Source organism: Dreissena polymorpha, chromosome 4, assembly GCF_020536995.1.
Source record: "Dreissena polymorpha isolate Duluth1 chromosome 4, UMN_Dpol_1.0, whole genome shotgun sequence".
NCBI lineage: Eukaryota > Metazoa > Mollusca > Bivalvia > Myida > Dreissenidae > Dreissena > Dreissena polymorpha.
Window position 1 is genome coordinate 11,092,899 of NC_068358.1, and position 23,842 is coordinate 11,116,740.

The 23,842-nt window shown below is 36.4% G+C and overlaps 1 protein-coding gene across 9 annotated transcripts in view; it reads right to left on the minus strand.

The window, feature by feature from the left end:
* Positions 1-23,842, minus strand: part of LOC127876064 (cholesterol transporter ABCA5-like) — a 106,379-nt gene that overhangs the window by 28,333 nt on the left and 54,204 nt on the right. For 8 of the 9 annotated variants that reach the window (XM_052420921.1, XM_052420923.1, XM_052420922.1 and 5 more), the window contains exons 17-25: positions 23,214-23,371; positions 22,799-22,916; positions 22,216-22,361; positions 21,348-21,629; positions 20,940-21,071; positions 16,698-16,850; positions 15,328-15,465; positions 12,959-13,048; positions 6,142-6,354 (exon numbers count right to left, since the gene is read on the minus strand). In XM_052420921.1, coding sequence (XP_052276881.1) covers positions 6,142-6,354; positions 12,959-13,048; positions 15,328-15,465; positions 16,698-16,850; positions 20,940-21,071; positions 21,348-21,629; positions 22,216-22,361; positions 22,799-22,916; positions 23,214-23,371 — 1,430 coding nt within the window. Of the gene's footprint in view, positions 1-6,141; positions 6,355-12,958; positions 13,049-15,327; positions 15,466-16,697; positions 16,851-20,939; positions 21,072-21,347; positions 21,630-22,215; positions 22,362-22,794; positions 22,917-23,213; positions 23,372-23,842 lie in introns of all 9 variants that reach the window. The other variant, XM_052420925.1, reaches the window with a different exon arrangement.

Below are 23,842 nucleotides of genomic sequence, written 5' to 3' on the forward strand. Positions count from 1 at the left end.
GGAGTCAGTTCATTAAATCTTGACCTAATGTCAAACATGACCTAGATATACAAACATGACCTAAATATTGACCAGACAAACATCCTGGTCAAGTTTCATCATTATTGAACCAAAACTCTGGCGTAGGGAGTGTTTTTGTTTTTGTAAGATTTGAAATGGTGACCTATATTTTGAGTTGACCCCCCCCCCCCCCCCCCCCAAACATCAAACTTTGCTTACAAGGATTTTGTATAATATAATGACAATTTGGACAATCTAAGGGCAATAATTATGGCATTAATTATGTGATTTTGCTCATCATCAAACTTGACTGAGATCTTTCAGCAACTTTGATAAAGAATGCTTGAAAAATGTGAATGCTAGAGTGTTTACAAACCAAATGTGGACAGACAGACAGCGGACAAAGACCAATCCTAAAACCTCACCTGAGCAATCAGGTGAGCTCAAAAATGTTCTTACCAAATTTCATGAAAATTGGGCCAAAATTGTGACTTCTAGAGTATTGACATGTTTTCACTATATACATATAGAGAAAAATGCCCCGCCCAATGGCAGCCATGTTTTTTCACAGATCTCGACAATTTTCGAACTCGTCCGAGAAATCAATAAAACCACTGTTTTGACCAACTTTCATGATGTTTGGGCAAAAATTGTGACTTCCAGAGTGTTCACAAGGTTTCTCTAAAGCCGAATAAGGAAAACTGCACCGCCCACTGGCGGCCATGTTTTTCAACGGACCGGAACCACTTTTTAACTCAACCAACATATCATTAAGACAAACATTTTGACAAAGTTTCATGAAGATTGGGCATGAAATGTGACAATTGTTTTCTTTTTTTCGACCTATTGACCTAGTTTTTGACCCGGCATGACCCAGTTTGGAACTTGACCGAGATTTCATTGAGACAAAGCTTCTGACCAAGTTTCATGAAGATCGGACAATAAATGTGGCTTCTAGAGTGTTTACGAACAAATGTTAACGGACGGACGGATGGACGATGGACAAAGACCGGTCACAAAAGCTCACCTGAGCAATCAGGTGAGCTAAAAAAGCCCCGCCCCTTGCGGCCATGTTTTTCAACCAGCCGGAACAATTTTCAAACTTGTTCAAGATATGATTGGAAAAAATCTTCTGACCAAGTTTCATTAAGATCAGACAATAAGTGTTGCCTCTAGAGTGTTAACAAAGTTTTACAATAGAAATACATAGCCATATAAGGAAAAATGTCCCAATTCAAGCAACAGGAACCATTTTCCAACTCATCCAAGATATCACTGGGACATATCTTCTGACAAAGTGTAATGATGATTGGACAATAAATGTGGCCTCTAGAGTGTGAACAAGGTTTACTTAAGCCATATAAGGAACAAAAGCACCGCCTTGCGGGTGCAGACCGCTCATCTATTTTCTTTTTAAAGGTGAAGGGACTCTTAATTTCAATCACAAAGGAGGGAGGGGTGGAGTGAAGAGGGGTGAATAGTGTGGGGGTGTGGACATTTATTACATTATCTTCCAAAAATGCGAAAATAAAAGTGCAAAAACAAAAAATAATAATTTCGGGGTGGAAGGGGGGGGGGGGGTGGGGGGGGGAGGGGATTCTTGGGTGCGATGGTTGGACGGTATTTCAAAAATAAAATAATAAAAATAAATATTTGTGTTTTTTTAACCGTTTCAAAAAAATATAATTTTTTGGGGGGGGGGTATAGTGTGAGGGTGTGGTGGTCATTTGTGAGATGATCTTAATAAAAAAATAAAATAAAAATTCAGGGGGGGATTCGGGGGGGGGGAGGGCACGGGGGATGGTTTGGGTGGAGTCTATTGTGGTATGTCAGATAAGAGTAGTTTTGTCAAAGTATCAATCAAATCTAATCATAAATCAAGAAGTTATGGCAATTTTAGCAAAATTTAATAATTTGACCTTGAGAGTCAAGGTCATTCAAAGGTCAAAGTAAAATTCAACTTGCCAGGTACAGTAACCTCATGATAGCATGAAAGTATTTGAAGTTTGAAAGCAATAGCCTTGATACTTTAGAAGTAAAGTGGATCGAAACACAAAATTTAACCATATATTCAAGCTACTAAGTCAAAAAAGGGCCATAATTCCGTAAAAATGACAACCAGAGTTATGCAACTTGTCCTTTTACTGTACCCTTATGATAGTTTGCGAGTGTTCCAAGTATGAAAGCAATATCTATGATACTTTAGGGGTAAAGTGGACCAAAACACAAAACTTAACCAAATTTTCTATTTTCTAAGTATAAAGGGCCCATAATTCTGTCTAAATGCCAGTCAGAGTTACATAACTTTGCCTGCACAGTCCCCTTGTGATAGTTAATAAGTGTTGCAAGTATGAAAGCAAAAGCTTTGATACTGTAGGAATAAAGTGGACCTAAACACAAAACTTAACCAAATTTGCAATTTTTTAAGTATAAAAAGGGCACATATTTCTGTCAAAATGCAAGTCAGAGTTACATAACTTTGCCTGCACAGTCCCCTTATGATAGTTAGTAAGTGTTGCAAGTCTGAAAGCAATAGCTTTGATACTTAAGGAATAAAATGGACCTAAACACAAAACTTAACCAAAATTTTCAATTTTCTAAGTATAAAAAGGGCACATAATTATGTCAAAATGCACGCCAGAGTTATCTACCTTTGCCTGCCCAGTCCCCTCATGATAGTAAGTAAGTGTACCAAGTTTGAATGCAATAGCATTGATACTTTCTGAGAAAAGTGGACCTTAACGCAAAACTTAACCGGACGCTGACGCCACCGCCAAGGTGATGACAATAGCTCATAATTTAAAATAAATAAATAGATGAGCTAAAAATGCCCTGCCCTCTGGGGGCCATGTTTTTTACAGACCAGAACCATTTTAGAATTGATGATATTATAAGAACAATTGTTCTGACCAAGTTTCATGAAGATTGGACAATATATGTGACTTTTAGAGTATTAACAAGTTTTTACTATAGCCATATACGAAAAAATGCCAAGCCTCCTAGTGGCCATGTTTTTAAACAAACCAAAACCATTTTCAAACTGGTCCAAGATATTATGGGGAAAAATTGTCAAACCAAATTTGATAAAGGTCGGACAATAAATGTGGCCTCTAGAGTGTTAACAGGGTTTTACTATATCCATATATAGCCATATAAGCAAAAATACCAAGCCCCCTGGCTTCCATGTTTTTTAACAGACCAGAACCAACCTCGAAATCATCCAAGATATCATTAGAAAAAATGTTTTGACCAAGTTTCATAAAAATTGGACCATAAATATGGCCACTAGAGTGTTTACAAGGTTCTACTCAATTAATAGCTATACAAGGAAAAGTGCCAAACCCCTGATGGCCATGATTTTCAAGCAACTGGAACCATTTTCAAGCTCATCCAAGATATTAATGGGACAAACTTTCTGACCAAGTTTCGTGATGATTTGACAATAAATGTGGCCTCTAGAGTGTTAACAAGGTTTTACTTAAGCCATATATGGAAAAATGCCCTGCCCCCTGGTGGTCATGTTTTTCAACCAACCAGAACACTTTTGAACTCCAAGATATTATTGGCACAAACCTTCTGACCAAATTTCATGAAGATCGGACAAACAAAGAGGCCTCTTGAGTGTTAACAAGGCAAATGTTGATGCAGTTTTACGTAGGACAGACGACGGACAAAAGGAGATCACAAAAGCTCACCATAAGCACATTGTGCTCAGGTGAGCTAAAAATGAACAATGTTTATGCTTAGTTTACATCACGAAAATTCAGTTTATGCAATATTATGGTGTAAAAATATGTTATATTAAAATCCGGATTTTGTCAGTATGTTATGTCTTTTTTTAACTGCTTCAATATGTTTTATATTTTTTTTAACATAAGAGAGACAAGGTTTTGACAATGGTACTACATTTCTATGATTTGAGATAGAGTTCATCCATCTGAATGTTGTTGATCAGATGATTTGAATGTAAGTTTCTATAAGTTGAAAGAAAAAGTGTCTAGACAATGAAAATATTATTGTAATGCATTATTTCAAGACAATCTATTTAAATGCAACTCATGTAAGTTTTAAACATGCTTTTACTATACTAATTTATAACAAACTGAATTTGACAATTGTTCAACTCAATTTTCACAATTTTAATAGAGATGAGAGAATGAAATGTGTCTTTTCAATAATTAGTTTAGCACTGATAATGGTAACTTGCCATAAATAAAGGACCATGTGTGTGTAAAATACGAGAAAAATACTGCTGGAACAACAGAAGTTTCACCTCTTTATTATATTGACATTCACTTTAAAATACATCATTACAGCATAGTCTAATACGAGTGTCAAATATACTAAATTATAACAAGGGACAAAATTGTCACAAAACCAGGTTTTCATTGTGAAAAAAAATCTGATAAAGGGAGACAACTCAAACAGAACTTTTGAAATGAACAAACAAAATTAACCCCCTTTGTAAGTTTGTTTTAAAATAAATCTATTTTTAGTCGTGGCGACCTTGACATTGGAGATATTGACGTGATTCTTTCGTGCGACACACCGTCCCATGATGGTGAACAAATGTGCCAAATGATTTTAAAATCTCATAATGAATGACATAGTTATAATCAAGACAAGATCATTTATGGCTATTTTTGACCTTTGAACTCAAAGTGTGACCTTGACCTTGGAGATATTGACGCAATTTTTTCGCGCGACACACCGTCTAATGATGGTTAACAAATGTGCCAAATGATTTTAAAATCTCACAATGAACGACAAAGTTATGGCCCGGACAAGCTTGGTTCGCCCGCCCGCCAGCCAGCCAGCCAGCCCGCCCGCATTCGCCAATCTAATAACCAGTTTTTTCCTTCGGAAAACCTGGTTAATTTCCTTCGGAAAACCTGGTTTAAAAAAAGCTATGAATATAGTGCAAACATGTACAAAACAAGAGCACCGCATAATGGGCGCCATGCTCTGCTGCGGGTGCAGTTTTGAATAAATGAAAGCTTATCCGATTTTTTTTTTTTTTTTTTTAGAGGTCACAATGACCTTGACCTTTGACCTAGTGACCCAAAAATGGGTGTGGCATGTAGAACTCATCAAGGTGCAGCTACATATGAAGTTTCAAAGTTGTAGGTTGAAGCACTTTGAGTTTAGAGCCAATGTTCAAAACCTTGACAAAATGTTAAGGTTTTAGCACGATGCGGACGGCAAATGAGCAAAGTGCCGTTCCAACCAATTGCCTAGTTGCCAATGTTAGTCTGTAGATTGAAAACCTTTACATAAAAGAACACTCATAATTTCTGAAAATGTTTCAAAAATTCACCTGGGTATATCAGTGCCTCATGATACTTAATTGATCCCCTGTGCAGATTAATGCAATCTCCCAGGTATTTACACTAACTAAATCTTAGCGAGCTAAGGCCAACATAAAAAATATCTTTGTTTGTTATTGCCTCCCTACATACTTATATTGTGCTAACTCAAAATGATCGTTTGCTTTCCTTTTTTGTCAAATACAATTCTTTTTTTGTGTGAATTAAAGCTATTCTTTCATTTCAGCTATCGCCCTTTGTGTCAATATTCTCAATATATCAGCTAGATGCCTGCCTAAAATAGGCCAAATAGATATGGGTATATAGAAATATGGCCATGTATCTTCGATTATATAGAGGATATTTGTAGGATTCGGTGGATTATCGATTTTAATTCACAAGTGATCATAGAATATATTTTCTATGATCACTAGTGAATTAAAATCAATATTCCACCGAATCCAACAAATTTTCTTTTTATTTTATGCTTTTTTTTTCACAGTTTATATACATTGTTAAAGAGTTCAACCAAAGAATTTTGCTTGGATAATGACGTGATTTCGTCAAAAAAAATGACGTCATTTCACAGTAAACAATGAAAATTATCGATAATTTTCACTGATAATTTTCACTGTTAGAAACAGTGAAATTATCAGTTTTAATTCACTGACATTTCTCTATAAACCACCGGAAAGCATTAAATAAAATCCTTTAAATTAAATGGCTAATATAAATTTAAAATGATTACCATTATTGTAAGGTTGGCCATATGATAAATTAAATGGCCATATGATAAATTTTTATTTTTTTATTTTCTTGTTGTCAGATAACATACCTCAGCTTGATGTTTGATGTCATTCACCTTCTGCCTCTCTTCAATGACATCATCATCTTCATTGACATCACTGGTGACATCGTCAATGTTTGCGTACTCAGAATGAGGCTTCCTTGCTGCCAGGCAACCAAAGGCGTCTGCCACTGACCCACCAGTGTCCCTCACATCTAGGACTCTTAGCAGGACAAAGTTCACCAACACTTGCAGTATAGGCTGTAATATAGACAAACTTTATATAAGAATGCTTTATGTATTTAATTTTTTTTTTAATAAATATTCCTAACATTTATGTTTAACAAGAGGGCCATGATGGCCCTGTATCGCACCACTGCTGAAAAAAGGCTGAAACAAATATTCTCTGCATGTGCAAATACTTAAATATAGGCCCTATTTAAGCACATGTACACTTTTGTGACCACCTGGGCTTGGTCAAATTTAACCCCAGGGGCATAATTTGAGCAAACTTTGTAGAGGACTACTACATCTCACTACATGTACATACAAAATATGGTAGCCCTAGGTCCTAGAGCTAAGGACAAGAATATTTTTAAAGTTTTCACAAAACAAGCAAGATATAAGCGTATATAATGTTCAATTTTGTGACCCGCGGGTCAGGGTAAAATTTGACCCAAAGGTAGAGGACTATAAGATGTTACTGCATACCAAGTTTGGTAGCCATAGTCTGCATGGTTTTCGACGAGAAGATTTTTAAAGATTTCACAAAATAGGCGCTTTATAAGCATTTATTCAATTTTGTGACCCCCCAGGGCAGGGTCAAAGTTAACCCCAGAGCCATTATTTGAACAAATTTGATAGAGGTTTATAAGACTTCACTACATACCAAATTTGGTAGCCCTAGACCCAATGGTTATGGACAAAAAGGTTTTTAAAGTTTTCACAAAATAGGTCCCATATAAGCGTATGTTCAGTTTTGTGACCCTCCGGGCAGGGTCAAATTTGACCCAAGGGGCATAATTTGAACAAACTTGGTAGAGAACTATTAGATGTCACTACGTACCAAATTTGGTAGCTCTATGCCTTATGGTTAAGGACAGATAGATTTTTAAAGTTTTCACAAAATAGGCACTATATAAGAATATAATTGATTTTGTGGCCCCCAGGGCAGGGTCAAATTTGATTCCTGGGGCATAATTTGAACAAACTAAGTGAAGGACTATACAATGTCACTACATACCAAATTGTGTAGCCCTAGGCCTAATGGTTATGGACAAGATTTTTTTTTTAAGTTTTCACAAAATAGGCATTATATAAGCATATGTTCAATTTTGTGACCCCCAGGGCTGGTTCAAATTTGACCCCATGGATAAAATTTGAACAAATTTGGTAGAGAACTATAAGATGTCACTAAATACCAAATTTGAAAGCCCTAGGCTGGATGGTTATGGACAAGAAGATTTTTGAAGTTTTCACAAAATAGGCCTTATATAAGCATATTTTCAATTTTGTGATCCACCGGGGCAGGGTCAAATTTGACCCCAGGGGAATAATTTGAACAAACTTGGTAGAGAACTTTAAGATTTCACTAAATACCAAATTTGGTAGACCTAGGCTCAATGTTTATTGACAAGAAGATTTTAAAAGTTTTCACAATATAGGCCTTATATAAGCATATGTTAAATTTTGTGACCCCCCAGGGCAGGGTCAAATTTATCCCAGGGGCATAATTTGAACAAACTTGGTAGAGGACTATAAGATGTCACTACATACCAAATTTGGTAGCCCTAAACCCAATGGTTATGGACAAAAAGATTTTAAAGTTTTCACAAAATAAGCCCTTTATAAGCATTTATTCAATTTTGTGACCCCCGGGGCAGTTTCAAATTTGACCCCAGGGGCATAATTTGAACAAACTAAGAAGAGAACTATTACATGTCACTACATACCAAAATTGGTAGCCCTATGCCATATGGTTATGGACAAAAGATTTTTAAAGTTTTAACACAATAGGCATTATATAAGCATATGTTTAATTTTGTGACCCTCAGGGCAGGGTCAAACTTGACCCCAGGGGCATAATTTGAACAAACATGGTAAAGGACTATAAGATGTCACTACATACCAAATTTGGTAGCCTAAGGCCCAATATTTATGGACAAGAAGATTTTAAAGTTTTCAAAAAATAAGACCTTAATAAGCATATATTCAATTGTGTGACCCCCGGGGCAGTTTCAAATTTGACCCCAGGGGCATACCGTAGGTTTCCACATATAGCGCGCAGTGTTTTACCTCCAAAATTCAAATTAAAAAGCTGGTGCGCGCTATACATTGATACAACGCTATCCTGGCTGCTAAATTGGTACAAAATATGTTGTGTAATCGTAAATAATAAAAATGGCCGCCATGTTTTTTCTGGAAAACTACCACCCTATAATCGTACAGACTGAGGGGCCATTGTCGAAACAACATGAAGTCGTTACTGGTAGATATGAATGCGGTAGAAGAAGTTTTGGTCAAAAATAACTTTGTTTGAATAAACTTGCTGACATTTCTTTGTTTGTGTTTTTACATTTCTTTATTGATGAATTCCGATGGGGATTGTTTTCGACAGTCCGGAGAGCAGGCAAGGGTAGGTGCGAACGAGGTCTTTTTTGCGGGTCACGGTAGGTGTGAAAGGGGGTCATTTTGCACTTCGTAATTGGCGGATGTTATTGAGTAATATGTGCCACGACTTGTCACGACGCTAATTGACATTTGAGACACTAATTGACACTTGAGAACGTGAAGATATGAAATTGCATTTTGTGTGTATAAATATTGAACGTTCAACAGTGGTGTACCTCAACAACTGTATCCCTGTCTCCCATGCGACATTCAAATTTACCGGTAATGCCCATGCTTTCCCAGAGGAAAATCACACGATGTACACTTATTCTTATTTTCTCACGTTTTTCACAAAATGCACGTGGACTGTTAATCTTTTAATAGAAAATTACAAAATTGTCAGAAAAGTATAGTGCTATGCAACCCATGCTCCTAATCATAATGACGCTTCCTATTTTTTGAATGCTTAATTAAGCTTTCCAAAGCCCCGGATGATTGGATTGTGCAATAGTAAAATGGCGGCCATTTTCGGTCCGATTTGGTGGTTTTATTGTCTTTAAAAAAAAAATCTCCATTTTTGCATTTAAAAAACAGCCTGCGCGCTATACACGGGAGCGCGCTATACGTGGAAACCTACAGTAATTTTAACAAACTAAGAAGAGAACTATTACATGTCACTACATAGATTTTAAAGTTTCACAAAATAGGCCTTATATAAGCATATGTTCAATTTTGTGACCCTTGGGGCAGGGTCAAACTTGACCCCAGGGGCATAATTTGAAAAAAACTTGGTAGAGGACTATAAGATGTCACTACATGCCAAATTTGGTAGCCCTAGGCCCAATGGTTATGGACAAGAAGATTTTTTAAGTTTTCACAAAATAGACCCTATATAAGCATATGTTCAATTTTGTGACACCAGGGCAGGGTCAAATTTGACCCCAGGGGCATAACTTGAAGAAATTTGGTAGAGGACTATTAGATGTCTCTACATACCAAATTTATTAGCCCTAGGCCCAATGGTTATGGAAGAGCAGATTTTGAAAGTTTTCACAAAATAGGCCTTATATAAGCATATGTTCAATTTTGTGAGGCCCAGGGCAGGGTCAAATTTGACCCCAGGGGCACAATTTGAAGAAATTTGGTAGAGGACTATTAGATGTCTCTACATACCAAATTTGATAGCCCTAGGCCCAATGATTATGGACGAGAAGATTATGAAAGTTTTCACAAACAAGGCCTTATATAAACATATGTTCAATTTTGTGACCCCCCGGGCAGAGTCAAATTTGACCCCAGGGGCATAATTTGAAGAAATTTGGTAAAGGACTTTTAGATGTCTCTACATACCAAATTTGATAGCCCTAGGCCCAATGGTTATGGACAAGAAGATTTTGAAAGTTTTCACCAAATCGGCCTTATATAAGCAAATTTTCATTTTTGTGAACCCCTGGACAGGGTCAAATTTGACCCCAGGGGCATAATTTGAACAAATTTGAAAGAGGTTCACCCCAGGAACATTCCTGAGAAATTTCATCAGAATTGGACCACTAGTTTAGGAGAAGATGTTTTAAGGAAAAGTAAACGCACGCACGGACGCACGCACAACGGACACAGGACCATGACATAAGCCCCGCTGGCCTCTGGCCAGTGGAGCTAATAAGGTTTACCATGGAAAATAAACATCAAACAGCCAAAACAACAATTATTTCAAATTTAAACAAGAGCACCGCCTTGCGGGTGCAGACCGCTCATCTATTTTCTTTTTAAAGGTGAAGGGACTATCATTTTCAATCACAAAGGAGGGAGGGGTGGATAGAAGAGGGGTGCATTGTGTGGGGGTGTGGACATTTATTACATTATCTTCCAAAAATGCGAAAAAAAGGAAAAAAAAATCGGGGAGGGGGGGGGGGGGGGGGTGGGGGATGGGTGGGGGGGGGGGGGGATTCTTGGGTGCGATGGTTGGACGGTATTTCAAACATAAAATAATAAAAATAAATATTTGTGTTTTGTAACCGTTTCAAAAAACATAAATTGGGGGGGGGGGGGGGGTGAGGTGGGGGGGGGGGGGGGTATAGTGTGTGAGGGTTGTGGTGGTAATTTGTGATCTTAACAAAAAAAAAAAAAAAAAAAAAATTTAGGGGGGGGGGGGGGATTCGGGTGGGGGGTGGGGGGAGGGGGGGGGGGTGGGGGGGGTGTTTCTTGGGTGCGATGGTTGGACGGTATTTCAAACATAAAATAATCAAAATAAATAGTTTAGTTTTTTAACCGTAAAAAAAAAATGGGGGGGGGGGGAGGGGGGGGCACGGGCGATGGTTTGGGTGGAGTCTATTATGGTATGTCAGGTAAGAGTAGTTTTGTCAAAGTATCAATCAAATCTAATCATAAACAAAGAAGTTATGGCAATTTTAGCAAAATTTAATAATTTGACCTTGAGAGTCAAGGTCATTCAAAGGTCAAGGTAAAATTCAACTTGCCAGGTACAGTAACCTCATGATAGCATGAAAGTATTTGAAGTTTGAAAGCAATAGCCTTGATACTTAAGAAGTAAAGTGGATCGAAACACAAAATTTAACCATATATTCAAAGTTACTAAGTAAAAAAAGGGCCATAATTCCGTAAAAATGACATCCAGAGTTATGCAACTTGTCCTTTTACTGTACCCTTATGATAGTTTGCGAGTGTTCCAAGTATGAAAGCAATATCTATAATACTCTAGGGGTAAAGTGGACCAAAACACAAAACTTAACCAAACTTTCAATTTTCTAAGTATAAAGGGCCCATAATTCCGTCCAAATGCCAGTCAGAGTTACATAACTTTGCCTGCACAGTCCCCTTACGATAGTTAATAATGGTTGCAAGTATGAAAGCAATAGCTTTGATACTTTAGGAATAAAGTGGACCTAAACACAAAACATAACCAAATTTTCAATTTTCTAAGTATAAAAAGGGCACATAATTCTGTCAAAATGCCAGTCAGAGTTACATTACTTTGCCTGCACAGGCCCATTATGATAGTTAGTAAGTGTTTCAAGTATGAAAGCAATAGCTTTGATACTTAAGGAATAAAATGGACCTAAACACAAAACTTAACCAAAATTTTCAATTTTTTAAGTATAAAAAGGGCACATAATTCTGTCAAAATGCATGCCAGAGTTATCTAACTTTGCCTGCCCAGTCCCCTCATGATAGTAAGTAAGTGTACCAAGTTTGAATGCAATAGCATTGATACTTTCTGAAAAAAGTGGACCTAAACGCAAAACTTAACCAAAATTGTCAATTTTCTAAGTATAAAAAGGGCACATAATTCAGTCAAAATGCACGCCAGAGTTATCTAACTTTGCCTGTCCAGTCCCCTCATGATAGTAAGTAAGTGTACCAAGTTTGAATGCAATAGCATTGATACTTTATGAGAAAAGTGGACCTAAACGCAAAACTTAACCGGACGCCGACGCCGACGCAGACGCCGACGCAGACGCCGACGCCAAGGTGATGACAATAGCTCATAATTTTTTTTCAAAAAATAGATGAGCTAAAAACTTAATACTAATCATAAATAAGTTTCTTATGTGTAATCCTTGTTTTCATGTTCATGAATTTTCCTAGATTCAATCCTACTGACCAGTTTCTCTTATATATATATATCAATAAGGCTTAGAAAAAAGCACACTGTAAGATAATTGTCAAGACTCAGAAACAAGACTCAGTCATCAATATAGAAATAAACACAGAATGTTTCTAAGTCGGCTAATGAGGCCACAAAACCTTACGTGACTGAAAAGGGGACAGGGTAGCTCCACATCTGACTGGGATGATGTGCAGGCGGGTATGGAGCTACGCTGGCTGCATATAGCGTAAGACACATTTTCGAATGATGTAGTTCATATAACAGAGAAACTTGACCAGCTATATGGATAGGTAACCAAATAAGTAGTGCTTTGGACTAAAAATCTGAGGAAAGAGGTTCCAAACCATAGCTTGTGTATGGATTGATAATTGACTTATTTCTATGACCAGTATTCCCATATATTTGATTCAGTACAGTAGTTGTCAGTAGCAGGCATATGAATGCGTAATGAGAACTGGAAAACCATATTTAAAAGGAAACAGTGTAAGGTTAACAGGAAACAGTGTAAGATTAACAGGAAACAGTGTAAGGTTAACGTAATGCCATGACATGACTGAAGTTCAGTTGAAAAAGGTAAAAAAATCCACATAAACCAACAAACAAATTATTTTTGAAAGATTAACTTACCAGGAGAATGGCCACAAGTATATTGGCAGTAAAGTACTCTCCAAAAGCAATCTTGTTCACCTCCATCTTCATGGTTGCAACTCTGTACACCTGCAAGCAGTTCACAGTGGAATATTTTTATTGTCCCTCCCGTTTATACAAATGAGCCACGCACTTTGAAAATGAGGCTTGATGCATGAGAGTGAAGTGTCTCCACAGGGTTATAAGCTAGGACTGCAAGACAACACTTACACCACATGCATTAGAGCCCATTTTAAAAGATTGAGGCTTAAATATTTGGCCCAAGATGTGTCTGTGTGTCAGGTTCCATCATTTTTTTTCAATAATCTTAGCAGTCAATCACCACACAGCCAGCAAAAACTAAAATTGTTCCTCTTGAGGTGTTAACAAAAACTGCATATTTCAACAAGATGTGTTTGTAAAACACTCTGTCTCCCCCATATATTTTACCTTTGACCTTGAAGGATGACCTTGACCTTTCACCACTCAAAATGTGCAGCTCCATGAGATACACATGCATACCAAATATCAAGTTGCTATCTTCAATATTGCTAACTTTATGGCCAATGTTAAAGTTTGACGCAAACAAATAAACCAACAAACAGACAGGGCAAAAACTCAACAATGCGAGTGCTTGACAGTATAACGTAAGCCATAATGGAGAAGGGGGTATAATGTGGGTGTGAGGTCATTTAATAGATGATCTTTCAATAAAAATAAACAAAATAAACAAATATTATTATTTTGTTAAAAGTTTGTTTTTTTTTTGGGGGGGGGGGGGATTCTGGGGTGGGGAGTGGGGAATGGTTTGGGTGGAGGCCATTGTGGTACGTCTTGTAAGTATTGTTTTGTCAAAGTATGAATAAAGTGTGATCATTAATAAAGAAGTAATGTCAATTTATGTAAAATTTATTAATTTGACCTTGAGAGTCAAGGTCATTCAAAGGTCAAGGTCAAATTCAACTTGCCAGGTAGAGTAACATCATGATAGTAAGAAAGTATTTGAAGTTTGAAAGCAATAGCCTTGATACTTTAGAAGTAAAGTGGATCTAAACACAAAATTTAACTAAATATTCAAAAATACAAAGACAAAAAGGGCCATAATTCCGTTAAAAAGCCAACCAGAGTTATGCAACTTGCCCTGTACAGTCCCCTTATGAAAGTTAGCGTGTTTTCCAAGTCTAAAAAGTAACAGCTATGATACTTTAGGATTAAAATGGACCAAAACACAAAACTTAACCAAATGTTCAATTATCTAAGTATAAAAAGGGGTCATAATTTTGTCAAAATGCTTGATACAGTTGTCTGCTCTTGTTTATAGATTGGGGTCATGTTGGTAAAGAAGTATGCAAAATATGAAAAAACTATGTCAAAGGACATAGGAAATATTTGAGGTGGTACGCAAACTTTAACATAGATTTATCAATAATATGCATATTCTAAGTGAAAAAAGGGCGATAATTCTAACAAAATGCTTGATACAGTTGTCTGATTTTACTTATAGGTTGGGGTCATGTTGGTAAAGAAGTATGCAAAATATAAAAGCAATATGTCAAGGGACATAGAAAATATTTGAGGTGGTATCCAAACTTTAACATAGAAAATCTAAGTGCAAAAAGGGCCATTTTTGTTACAAAATGCTTGATACAGTTGTCTGCTCTTGTTTATAGATTGGGGTAATGTTGGTAAAGAAGTATGCAAAATATGAAAGCAATATGTCGAGGACATAGGAAATATTTGAGGTGATACGCAAACTTTAACACAGAATTATCAATAATATGCATATTCTAAGTGAAAAAAGGGCCATAATTCTTACAAAATCCTTGATACAGTTGTCTGCTCTTGTTTATAGGTTGGGGTCATGTTGATAAAGAAGTATGCAAAATATAAAAGCAATATATCAAGGGACATAGAAAATATTTGAGGTGGTACGCAAACTTTAACATAGAAAATCTAAGTGAAAAAAGGGCCATAATGTTACAAAATGCTTGATACAGTTGTCTGCTCTTGTTTATAGGTTGGGATCATGTTGGTAAAGAAGTATGCAAAATATAAAAGCAATATGTCATGGGACATTGGAAATATTTGGGGTGTTACGCAAACTTTAACATTCCAACGCTCACGGGAACGCCGACGCCGGGGTGAGTAGGATAGCTCCACTATATACATTTCATATATAATAGTCGAGCTAAAAATCAATACTGCAGATACTTATCTTACAACTGTCGCCCCATAGATACAGTGTAAATATAAAATGAATATTTATAAGATACGATTATTTTATGAACATGGTTATTAAATGAACAAATTCGTTTCTCATTAACAATGGACTGAAGAAAAACACACACACTACATCTTTGTGAGCCTACCTTATCAATGTAATAGATGCCTCCAAAGATGCTGTAAGGTGGCATGGCACAGCACGAAATTAAGTGCACCATGCTGGCTGTAGACTCACTGCTCATGGTATCAATCAGGGACACCGCCACATATGGCATGAACCCACCCTGTGAAAACAAAGATAAGAAATACTAGAATTTATAGCAGGATATCAACTTGAGTGGTGGTATTCAACTAGCATATCTACACTTCAACACCGTTATTTTTAAGTATTTTTCGGGTCCCGATTTTTTCTTTTCTTTGTTTAATGTAAAAATTCATTGTTAATCCGACCTTTGTTAAACTGAAGAAATCGTTAATTCAAAGTGATTCTGTCGGTCCCAATACTATAATTCGCAACTAATTATCAATAATAAATCTGCAAAACACTGAGTGTAATTTCACACCTTTGTCGTCTGTGCTTGGGGCATCAAAAGCCGATAATAACACATTTGTAATCTGCACATAGCGTGTTTGTTTTATAATGTCGTCAAAAGCCGATTATTACTATTTATGTAGTTTTGCATTCTTTAGTAACAAAAGTGTCACGTAAGGTCTGAGTAAATGTGGTCAAATGAAATGCATCATATATAAACTCTACGTTTTTAACAAAAATCATTACAAAATGTCTGATACAAATAAGTCATCCAGGTTGCTATTTTGCAAACCAAATGTCGAGCAATCTGGAGAAAGGCCCAGTACCCAGCGAATTCCACAACGTTTTATTTTTACAGAATCAAAGAAGTCTTCTGTCAAATGTTTATTTCGAATTATCGTTAATCCGAAGTTTTTTAAACGGTCCCGATGACTTCAAAGTAACTGTGTTGAAGTGTATTCAAATCCTAGGTTATCATTGATGAAAGGGTAAATAACACAAAACTCAGAAGGTTTATCATTTCTTTCTTGTCATAGCTAACATTTACAGTAAATTCCACAGTATTATTTAACTGAATAGCATTGCTTTTTCACGGAGAATTTTCTTTTAAATCTGAACTGTCTTATTGTATACATTTGTCTGGCTAAAAACTGAATTTTAAAGTGTTTTTTTTATTAAAAATAAAAATTGACATTGTGATCAAATATGTAGTTATTGGTTAATCTTAAGCTGCACTAAACTCTTTCCTGCTCAGAAGCAAGTGTTAATGGCTACATGCAACATTCAAAAAACAGAACAGCCTGCGAGCAAATTGAAGGCTGTTCAGGTTTATGCTGTTTACTACTCATCCGTTTCTTTGGAGTTCAAATTAAGTCTTCAAAACTTGAATCTTTTAAGAGAGGTGTTAGACTGCTAACATTTCAAAATGTGCTACTGAGAGGGAAAGTGTTGACTTCCGTTGCACAGGAGGTCAAGACCACTCACAAAGATGAAGAGTGTGGGTTGTACTGCTTGTGCCGATTCCCAGCTGTTGAACATGTAGGAGAACACGTAGGAGAAGAGCACGTTGGACGGGATGTAGGTAACACAGAGCAGTACCAGGGACAGCAGGGACCCGGCGCTATCAAACACCTCCACCTGCACAGCAAATATAGAGAAGTCACATAATTGTGAATGCATCCAAAGGACACTCCATTTATACTTACTTTATATAAGTTTTGGGAAATGTTTTAACTTATTTGCCAAACATTGATATAATTTTCAAGACATTCAAGAACAAGAGATGTGTTTGTCAGAAACACAATGCCCCCTATTGCGCAGCTTTGAAATAAAATTTCAATATATCATTTGGCAGGTTTAGAAATTATCTCCCTTTTAAAAGTTATTACTTCCCTTGGATTGTATTTTTTTACTTTTGACCTTGAAGGATTACCTTGACTTTTCACCACTCAAAATGTGCAGCTCCATGAGATACACATGCAAGTTTTCGGACGGACCGACAGACGGACAGACAGTTCAAATGCTATATGCCACCCTACCAGAGGCATTAAAAAATAAATATATATATATATATATTTGAGTCGTGTCCTGAAAAAACTGGTCATAGTGCATGTGCGTAAAGTGTCATCCCAGGTTGGCCTGTGCAGTTCGCACATGCTAATCAGGGACGACACTTTCCGCTTTTATGACATTTTTCGTTTAAATGAAGTCTCTTCTTAGCAAAAATCCAATTTAGGCTGAAAGTGTCGTCTCTGCGTAGCCTGTGTGGACTGGCCAGGCTAATCTGGGACCACACTTTAGGCACATGCATTATGCCCAGTTTTCTCAGAACGCGACTCATATATATACTACCCAAGCATTTAAATAACTTAAAAGACATAAAAGAAAAGTACCATTTTACTTGTTTCATTGGAAATGCATACATAACATGACATGTTTGAGAAGAAACATGGATTATGTTGCACATGTCATAACAGCAAATACTAGTCAATTTTCTTGGTATAACTAGTACTCAATAATGTGTGATTGATAAAGAGTTTGGCTGTATTCTGAAGATGTTTCAACACAGACGTTTCTCAGAACAAGTACTGGCTCTCCCTAGGAAATGACTCAACAAATGTAATACCGACTTTGGCCTAATTTTTCCCAATCAAGCATAAATAAACAGGTTATAACTAATTTATGAACACAACTGGTATCATTCAATTAGAACAAACATTAATAATTATCTTAGTCATATTAATGGAGTATTTTTATGTTAATGACCTTTGTAAGGTAGAGATGCACTGATTTTCACATGTGACCTCACTGTTTTCCACGGGATTTTTTTCAGACACCCTGGGGCCCATGGGGCTGGGAGGACTGCCCCCTCTATACTTTTTTTTACATTTTTAGAGTCCAATTACGTCATTTGGTGAGACATGACTCTTAAAAACAACAACCATAAAGTAATTGTGAAGATATACTTATAAATTGTCATTTTTTATTGCCTAAAGCCTTTTCCGTATAGATAGTAGAATCCCAACTCGACCGATTCCCAAATACATCCGAACCAACCCTACTCTAATAGTGCATACTTACTACTTGTTCAGTTTTTTTCATTACCCAATAATCCCGTTTATTCTATTTTTAAAAGCAAACTCTTGTCAAAATTGACGACAAAAGTGCTCAAGAATTTCATAAACTGAAATTTTATCTTACCGTACATTCGCGGCCATAAGTCTACCTCGGCCATAAGTCGAGGGGTATAATGTGGCTAGAAAAACTTGGTTTTCTGCCTTGACTCTGCCATAAGTCGGGGGTAAATTTCCTCAATATCTCAGACATGTTTAGTGACGTTTTAGTCATGGTTCTGAGGGCTTTTGCACTGGCAGTTGACATTTTTTGGGATATTAATAATAAGAATATATTTAAAACGAAACATTCAACGTTTCAATTATTTATTATCACGAAAAATATATTTTATTGTTCAAAATCATAATAACATATCATTGATTATTTCGAACTTAATATATATTTCACAAATCAAAATTAGTTTCCCATTTAACGTAATAACTTTCAGCGTTTATATTATGAGCAGATATTTTTGTATTCAAATGTTAGTGCTATTGATGTGAAAATTCGTTAAAATCTTGAACGCAGAAATTCATTATATGGTCAAAATAATTGTAACTTGCTCTCAAAAACGCTTTCGCCATTATGCATGAAACACGTGAATTTACCAACACTCGCATCGCTCGCTATTCGACTGTTATATACATATTCGTAAATCACGAGATACCCGAGGAATATTTTCTGCATTCTATAAAAACGTCTTATCTAATAATACTAAGCAGCTAATTGAAAGTAATTGTGTATTTAATATGTCCAATTACACTTTTAAATAATCCAGGGTGAGTGCGTAATATTATTATAATCAAACAATGAATGAAATCTTCACTCAGATAAGATCTATTTATTTACGAAAACGATTATGCATAAATTGTGGGACAGTTGTGAATAAATCAACGAAACCACACCTTTATCCAATCAAAAAATATACCATGTGAAGTTGAACAATAGCGATTGGTTAAAGGCGTATCCAACGATAGAGTAATTATTTTTGATTGATCCGAAGTAGTTTGTAGCAGAACCGTTTTGCATATCATTAACGGATAACTATTTTAGGCGTGACGCAATAAAGACAAATGATCAAAAGGATGCCAACACTACACTTTACACTTTGATCTTAGTCAAAAGGCCGAGAAGCGATAATTGGTGGCATAAAGACACCTGCATCTGTTGACAGTTTGTATTTACACGGATTAACTTTAAATGGGTACAAGTGTAAGCAGTCGATTTTCTATTGTTCTTAGCAGACAACGGACGATGTATCAATCGACAAATTGCTATGTATAAATTTCGCCACATTACCGTACGTCACAAATGTTTAATATTTTCGAAGTTATTTTTACATGTTTTTATTTGGACTTATTACGAAGATTAATGAATTAAAAACCAATGTAAACATGCAGTATTTTGTTATCAGCAGACATTTAAGTAAAAGACGAGTCGCCCTTACCGTAAATAGTCATCATTCCTCCGCTTCGGAGATTTATTACTTTAAAAAAAAACGGCACAGAAATATGTTTTTATTTTTATTTTTATTTAGTACCTCATCCATAAGTCGAGTTGACTTTTGAAGTCAATTTTGGGAGCGTTTTTAGGTCGACTTATGGCCGCAAATTTACGGTTAGTATAAAATGAATTTCGTCATAAGTGCCTACTTAAAGATTTGATGAAATATTGCCACTAAACATGCGTAAATCACCTGACGTGAAGTGTGTGTGTTTATATAACAAGCAATACACCCACACTTTCCATGCAAATTACATGACGTTGTATGTGCTGCATGATTTTTTGCGGCCTTTTTATTGAGACAAAGACTTAAAAGGAAATACATTAGTTTTGTTTATTTGAAGCTAGAACTTGTTTACGTTGTGTTAACATTTAGTTCGGAAGTTAGTTTTGTATTACGAACAAGTAAATATTAACATTCTAGAGTGGTTTTGGATTACAAATATATTTATGCTTATTGGAGATTTCAACATAACATTTGAAGCTGCATCATGAATTCGAAGATAATTTTTAAAACACGTAACAAGTCGAATAAATGTTTTGACAGTTTAATGCATGAAATGCATAATTTCCACGAGCATTGCAGCCAGTTACCATCATCATTCCTCTAATAAAGTGGCCAAGATTTATGGGGCAGTTACATTACTTCAAGAGTTTTCTGCATGATTTAACTACAGTTATTACCTGCCTATGCGTGCTGTAGCTCATAAAGAGTGCGCTTTCATTGGTCCAATACAATGATGCCTGCCTTTAGGCGGACTTAGATGGGTAATGCGATACATGTATTTACCAAAGGACCGTAAATCGGCTTTCAACATTTTCAGCGAAGTCATTATTGCTTTGATCTTAAGAATTGCTAGTTGCAGAAACTGCGTCAGGCGCCCCACGGACTTTGATTTAGAAATTCAAGCATACCGGGGAGGGGTCTTTATATTGCCTGTGGAAAGCACTGGACCTTCATAGTGGACATGTACAATACAGTACATTGTACCTCTTTCAACAAAATATTTTGTACATACATTCTGATGAGTAGCTTTTAAACACGTCAGGCTAAAGCCCTGCACCACATATCTGAACTCTGAATTGTTGTTTATAAACCAAAAGACCAACCTTCAGAACGAATGTCATGGTAACAATGAGTACAGCAGGCATGGAGTATTTAAGGGCATCCACGGCTATAGAGGTCGCCCAATACAGCCAGAATGGCACACCAGATATACGCAGCTGACTACGCACCTTACTCTGAAATAAAATGGTGTGCTGTGTTTGATGGTTTGGAAATGCTTTGATAGCAAATGAAGACTTTATAAATTGTATTATTTTTAACTGGCATATATGTTAATCATGCTATAAATTTATTGTTAGAGATATGTATATTGCAAGATGACAAGCTCGCACAGTATAACACAAACATTACCTCACATACACTCACATTTTTATTGCAATCGGGCTCAACACATAAAAAGCTACAAACACATATATTTTCATAAACCAAATGACTACATGAACAAATCATACCTCTCTATCCTTTACAATATCCACCCCAAAACCTGAAGGTATAACTGAGAAAGCCATGGCCAGTAGAATCACAGAAGCAAATGCACCGCCTGTGTATTTTGTCTTCTGGAAATGTGTGGGCCATGGCCAGCTACTGACACTTATGGAGCTGGAGTTACCCCCCTTGCCAGTCAAGGCCTCTTCAGTTTTGAAGATAACATTGCTCATCAGGTTGATAATGGCGGGTATGGCGTGAACAGCAGAGTCATTGTAGAATGCAGTGTAGCTGAACTCCGTTAGTTGCTGAAATGGACAGCAAGATGTGTGGAAATATATTCATTTTTCTACACACTAATGAATAGTAAGTTAAAGTACAATTTTGACAGATTACCTTTTCAAAATTGTTTTATTAGCCTTGTTATAATTGAAATGTAAACATTAAAGAACAGGAGATGTGTTTGTCAGAAACACAATGCCCCCTATTGCACCGCTTTGAAATAAATTTTCAATATATCATGTGGCAGGTTTAGAAATTATGTCCCTTTTAAAGCTTATTACTTCCCTTGGATCGTATTTTTTTACTTTTGACCTTGGAGGATGACCTCACCTTTCACCACTCAAAATGTGCAGCTCCATGAGATGCACATGCATGCCAAATATCAAGTTGCTATATTCAATATTGCAAATTATGGCCAATGTTAAAGTTTTTGGACGGACACACAGACAGACAGACAAATGGTCTGACAGTTCAACTGCTATATGCCACCCTGGGGCAAACTTACAGACATGTTGGTTTTTGTATACCCCTTTCAGTTCTAAACGAGAAATATAATCGGGGTTTAACAACTGAAAAAGTAGATTCATTCAGAAATACAACAGATAATCTCACATTTCCAACAGTAGCAAGGCTGGTAAGGTTGAGACCTAGGTAATGTGGGGCAAATGAAGTGTTCAGTAAGTTGATATTGGCATTGAAGGGGTCCAACAGGAATGCACTTGACAGGCCTTGCAGGATAAGCCGTGATGCTGTACTGTCTGAAACATGAAACAAATGACATTCTTTTTCATTGGGTCATTAATATTTCATTAAAAAATTACAACCCCATCCAAATGAAATTGGTTCTATTCATTAAATGTTCACATGCTCAGTCAAATCATGACTTCACCTTCTTCATTTTTGTTGCATCATCTGTTTTAAACAATATTTATTGTGCTTAATTTTGTTCAAAGGTTCAAGCTTAAACACAGATAAAAGTGGAATAAGTAGAGAATCAGGCCCATGTTGGATAGAGATGGCTTAATTCCCTTGGAACAAAAGATAACCACTTGCCAAGCCTCAGGGTAAAGGGTTTTCTTAGCCTTGCCAAAAAAACTTGCATTCATTCACCACTGTCTTTGCATGCTCTATAAACCATAAAAGAATATGTTCCTAACAGCATGGTTGTTATCTTCCTTGCTAGCTCCATACTTGCCTATGCTATCCTCTCCCAGTATCGGAGGTACTGGTCCAAAGCGGCCAATTACTGGAGATCCTGTTTTTAGTCTCGCATACATTCCAGCACTGATGTTTAAAATGGCTGGATTCTTACCCTTAAATGACAATAAATGAAAAATAAAGCTATGCAATGTAAATATTTACAAGATCTACAATAAACATTTTTTTATTACTTCCCAGATGTTTTTTAGTTTCTAAATATTTTCTCTTTTTTTATGGAGAAATGAAACATCCATTTTAAAATTAATACTCTTAAAAAATGCAATCATTATGAATACCAGCAATTATACACATGTTTTATTAAACATAAATGCACATCATGAAATTTGTTATTAAATGAATCCTTAGACAATTATCATGGCCATCCTAGTACTAGATACTTCTCAACTCACATCGGGAATAACATGGGACTTGTTGCTCACCATCACCCCAATGACCACCAGGATGATGGGTAAGACCAGCTGATAGAACAGCAGCTGCTTGTTGCGGCTGTTCCGTAGAAACTTCACCTTAAACAATGCCATGAAACGCTGGACAGCTAGGGCTGATCCTGAAAATGTTTAATATTATGCTTTTCAATAAACATTAAGTAACAGGGCACTACATAAAACGTTTTTCAGATTGTCCAGGTAACAAAAGTAAAGGTCCAGACCAAAAAAAGAGAATCTGCTAGTCAGACGGGACAATTAAAAATTGTCAAGGTCTTCTGTTTTGTAATAAACAAGCAACATAATTGGTTAAAAATCCATACAGTGCATTTTCAAATTTGTTAAAATGTTAATCAAGTGAGCTAGCTCTTTACCGACATCTCATCCCACGTGACTAGGCGACTTTTTGGAGATTGATATATTTTGGATGTTAGACTTCAGACATAAACATACATCTAACAATGAATTCGTGGGCTAGCCAGTCTAAAAAAAATCCACAAACAAGAGATGTGTTTGTCAGAAACACAATGTCCCCTAATGCGCCGCTTTGAATATAAAAAAATACCTTTGACCTTGAAGGATGACCTTGACCT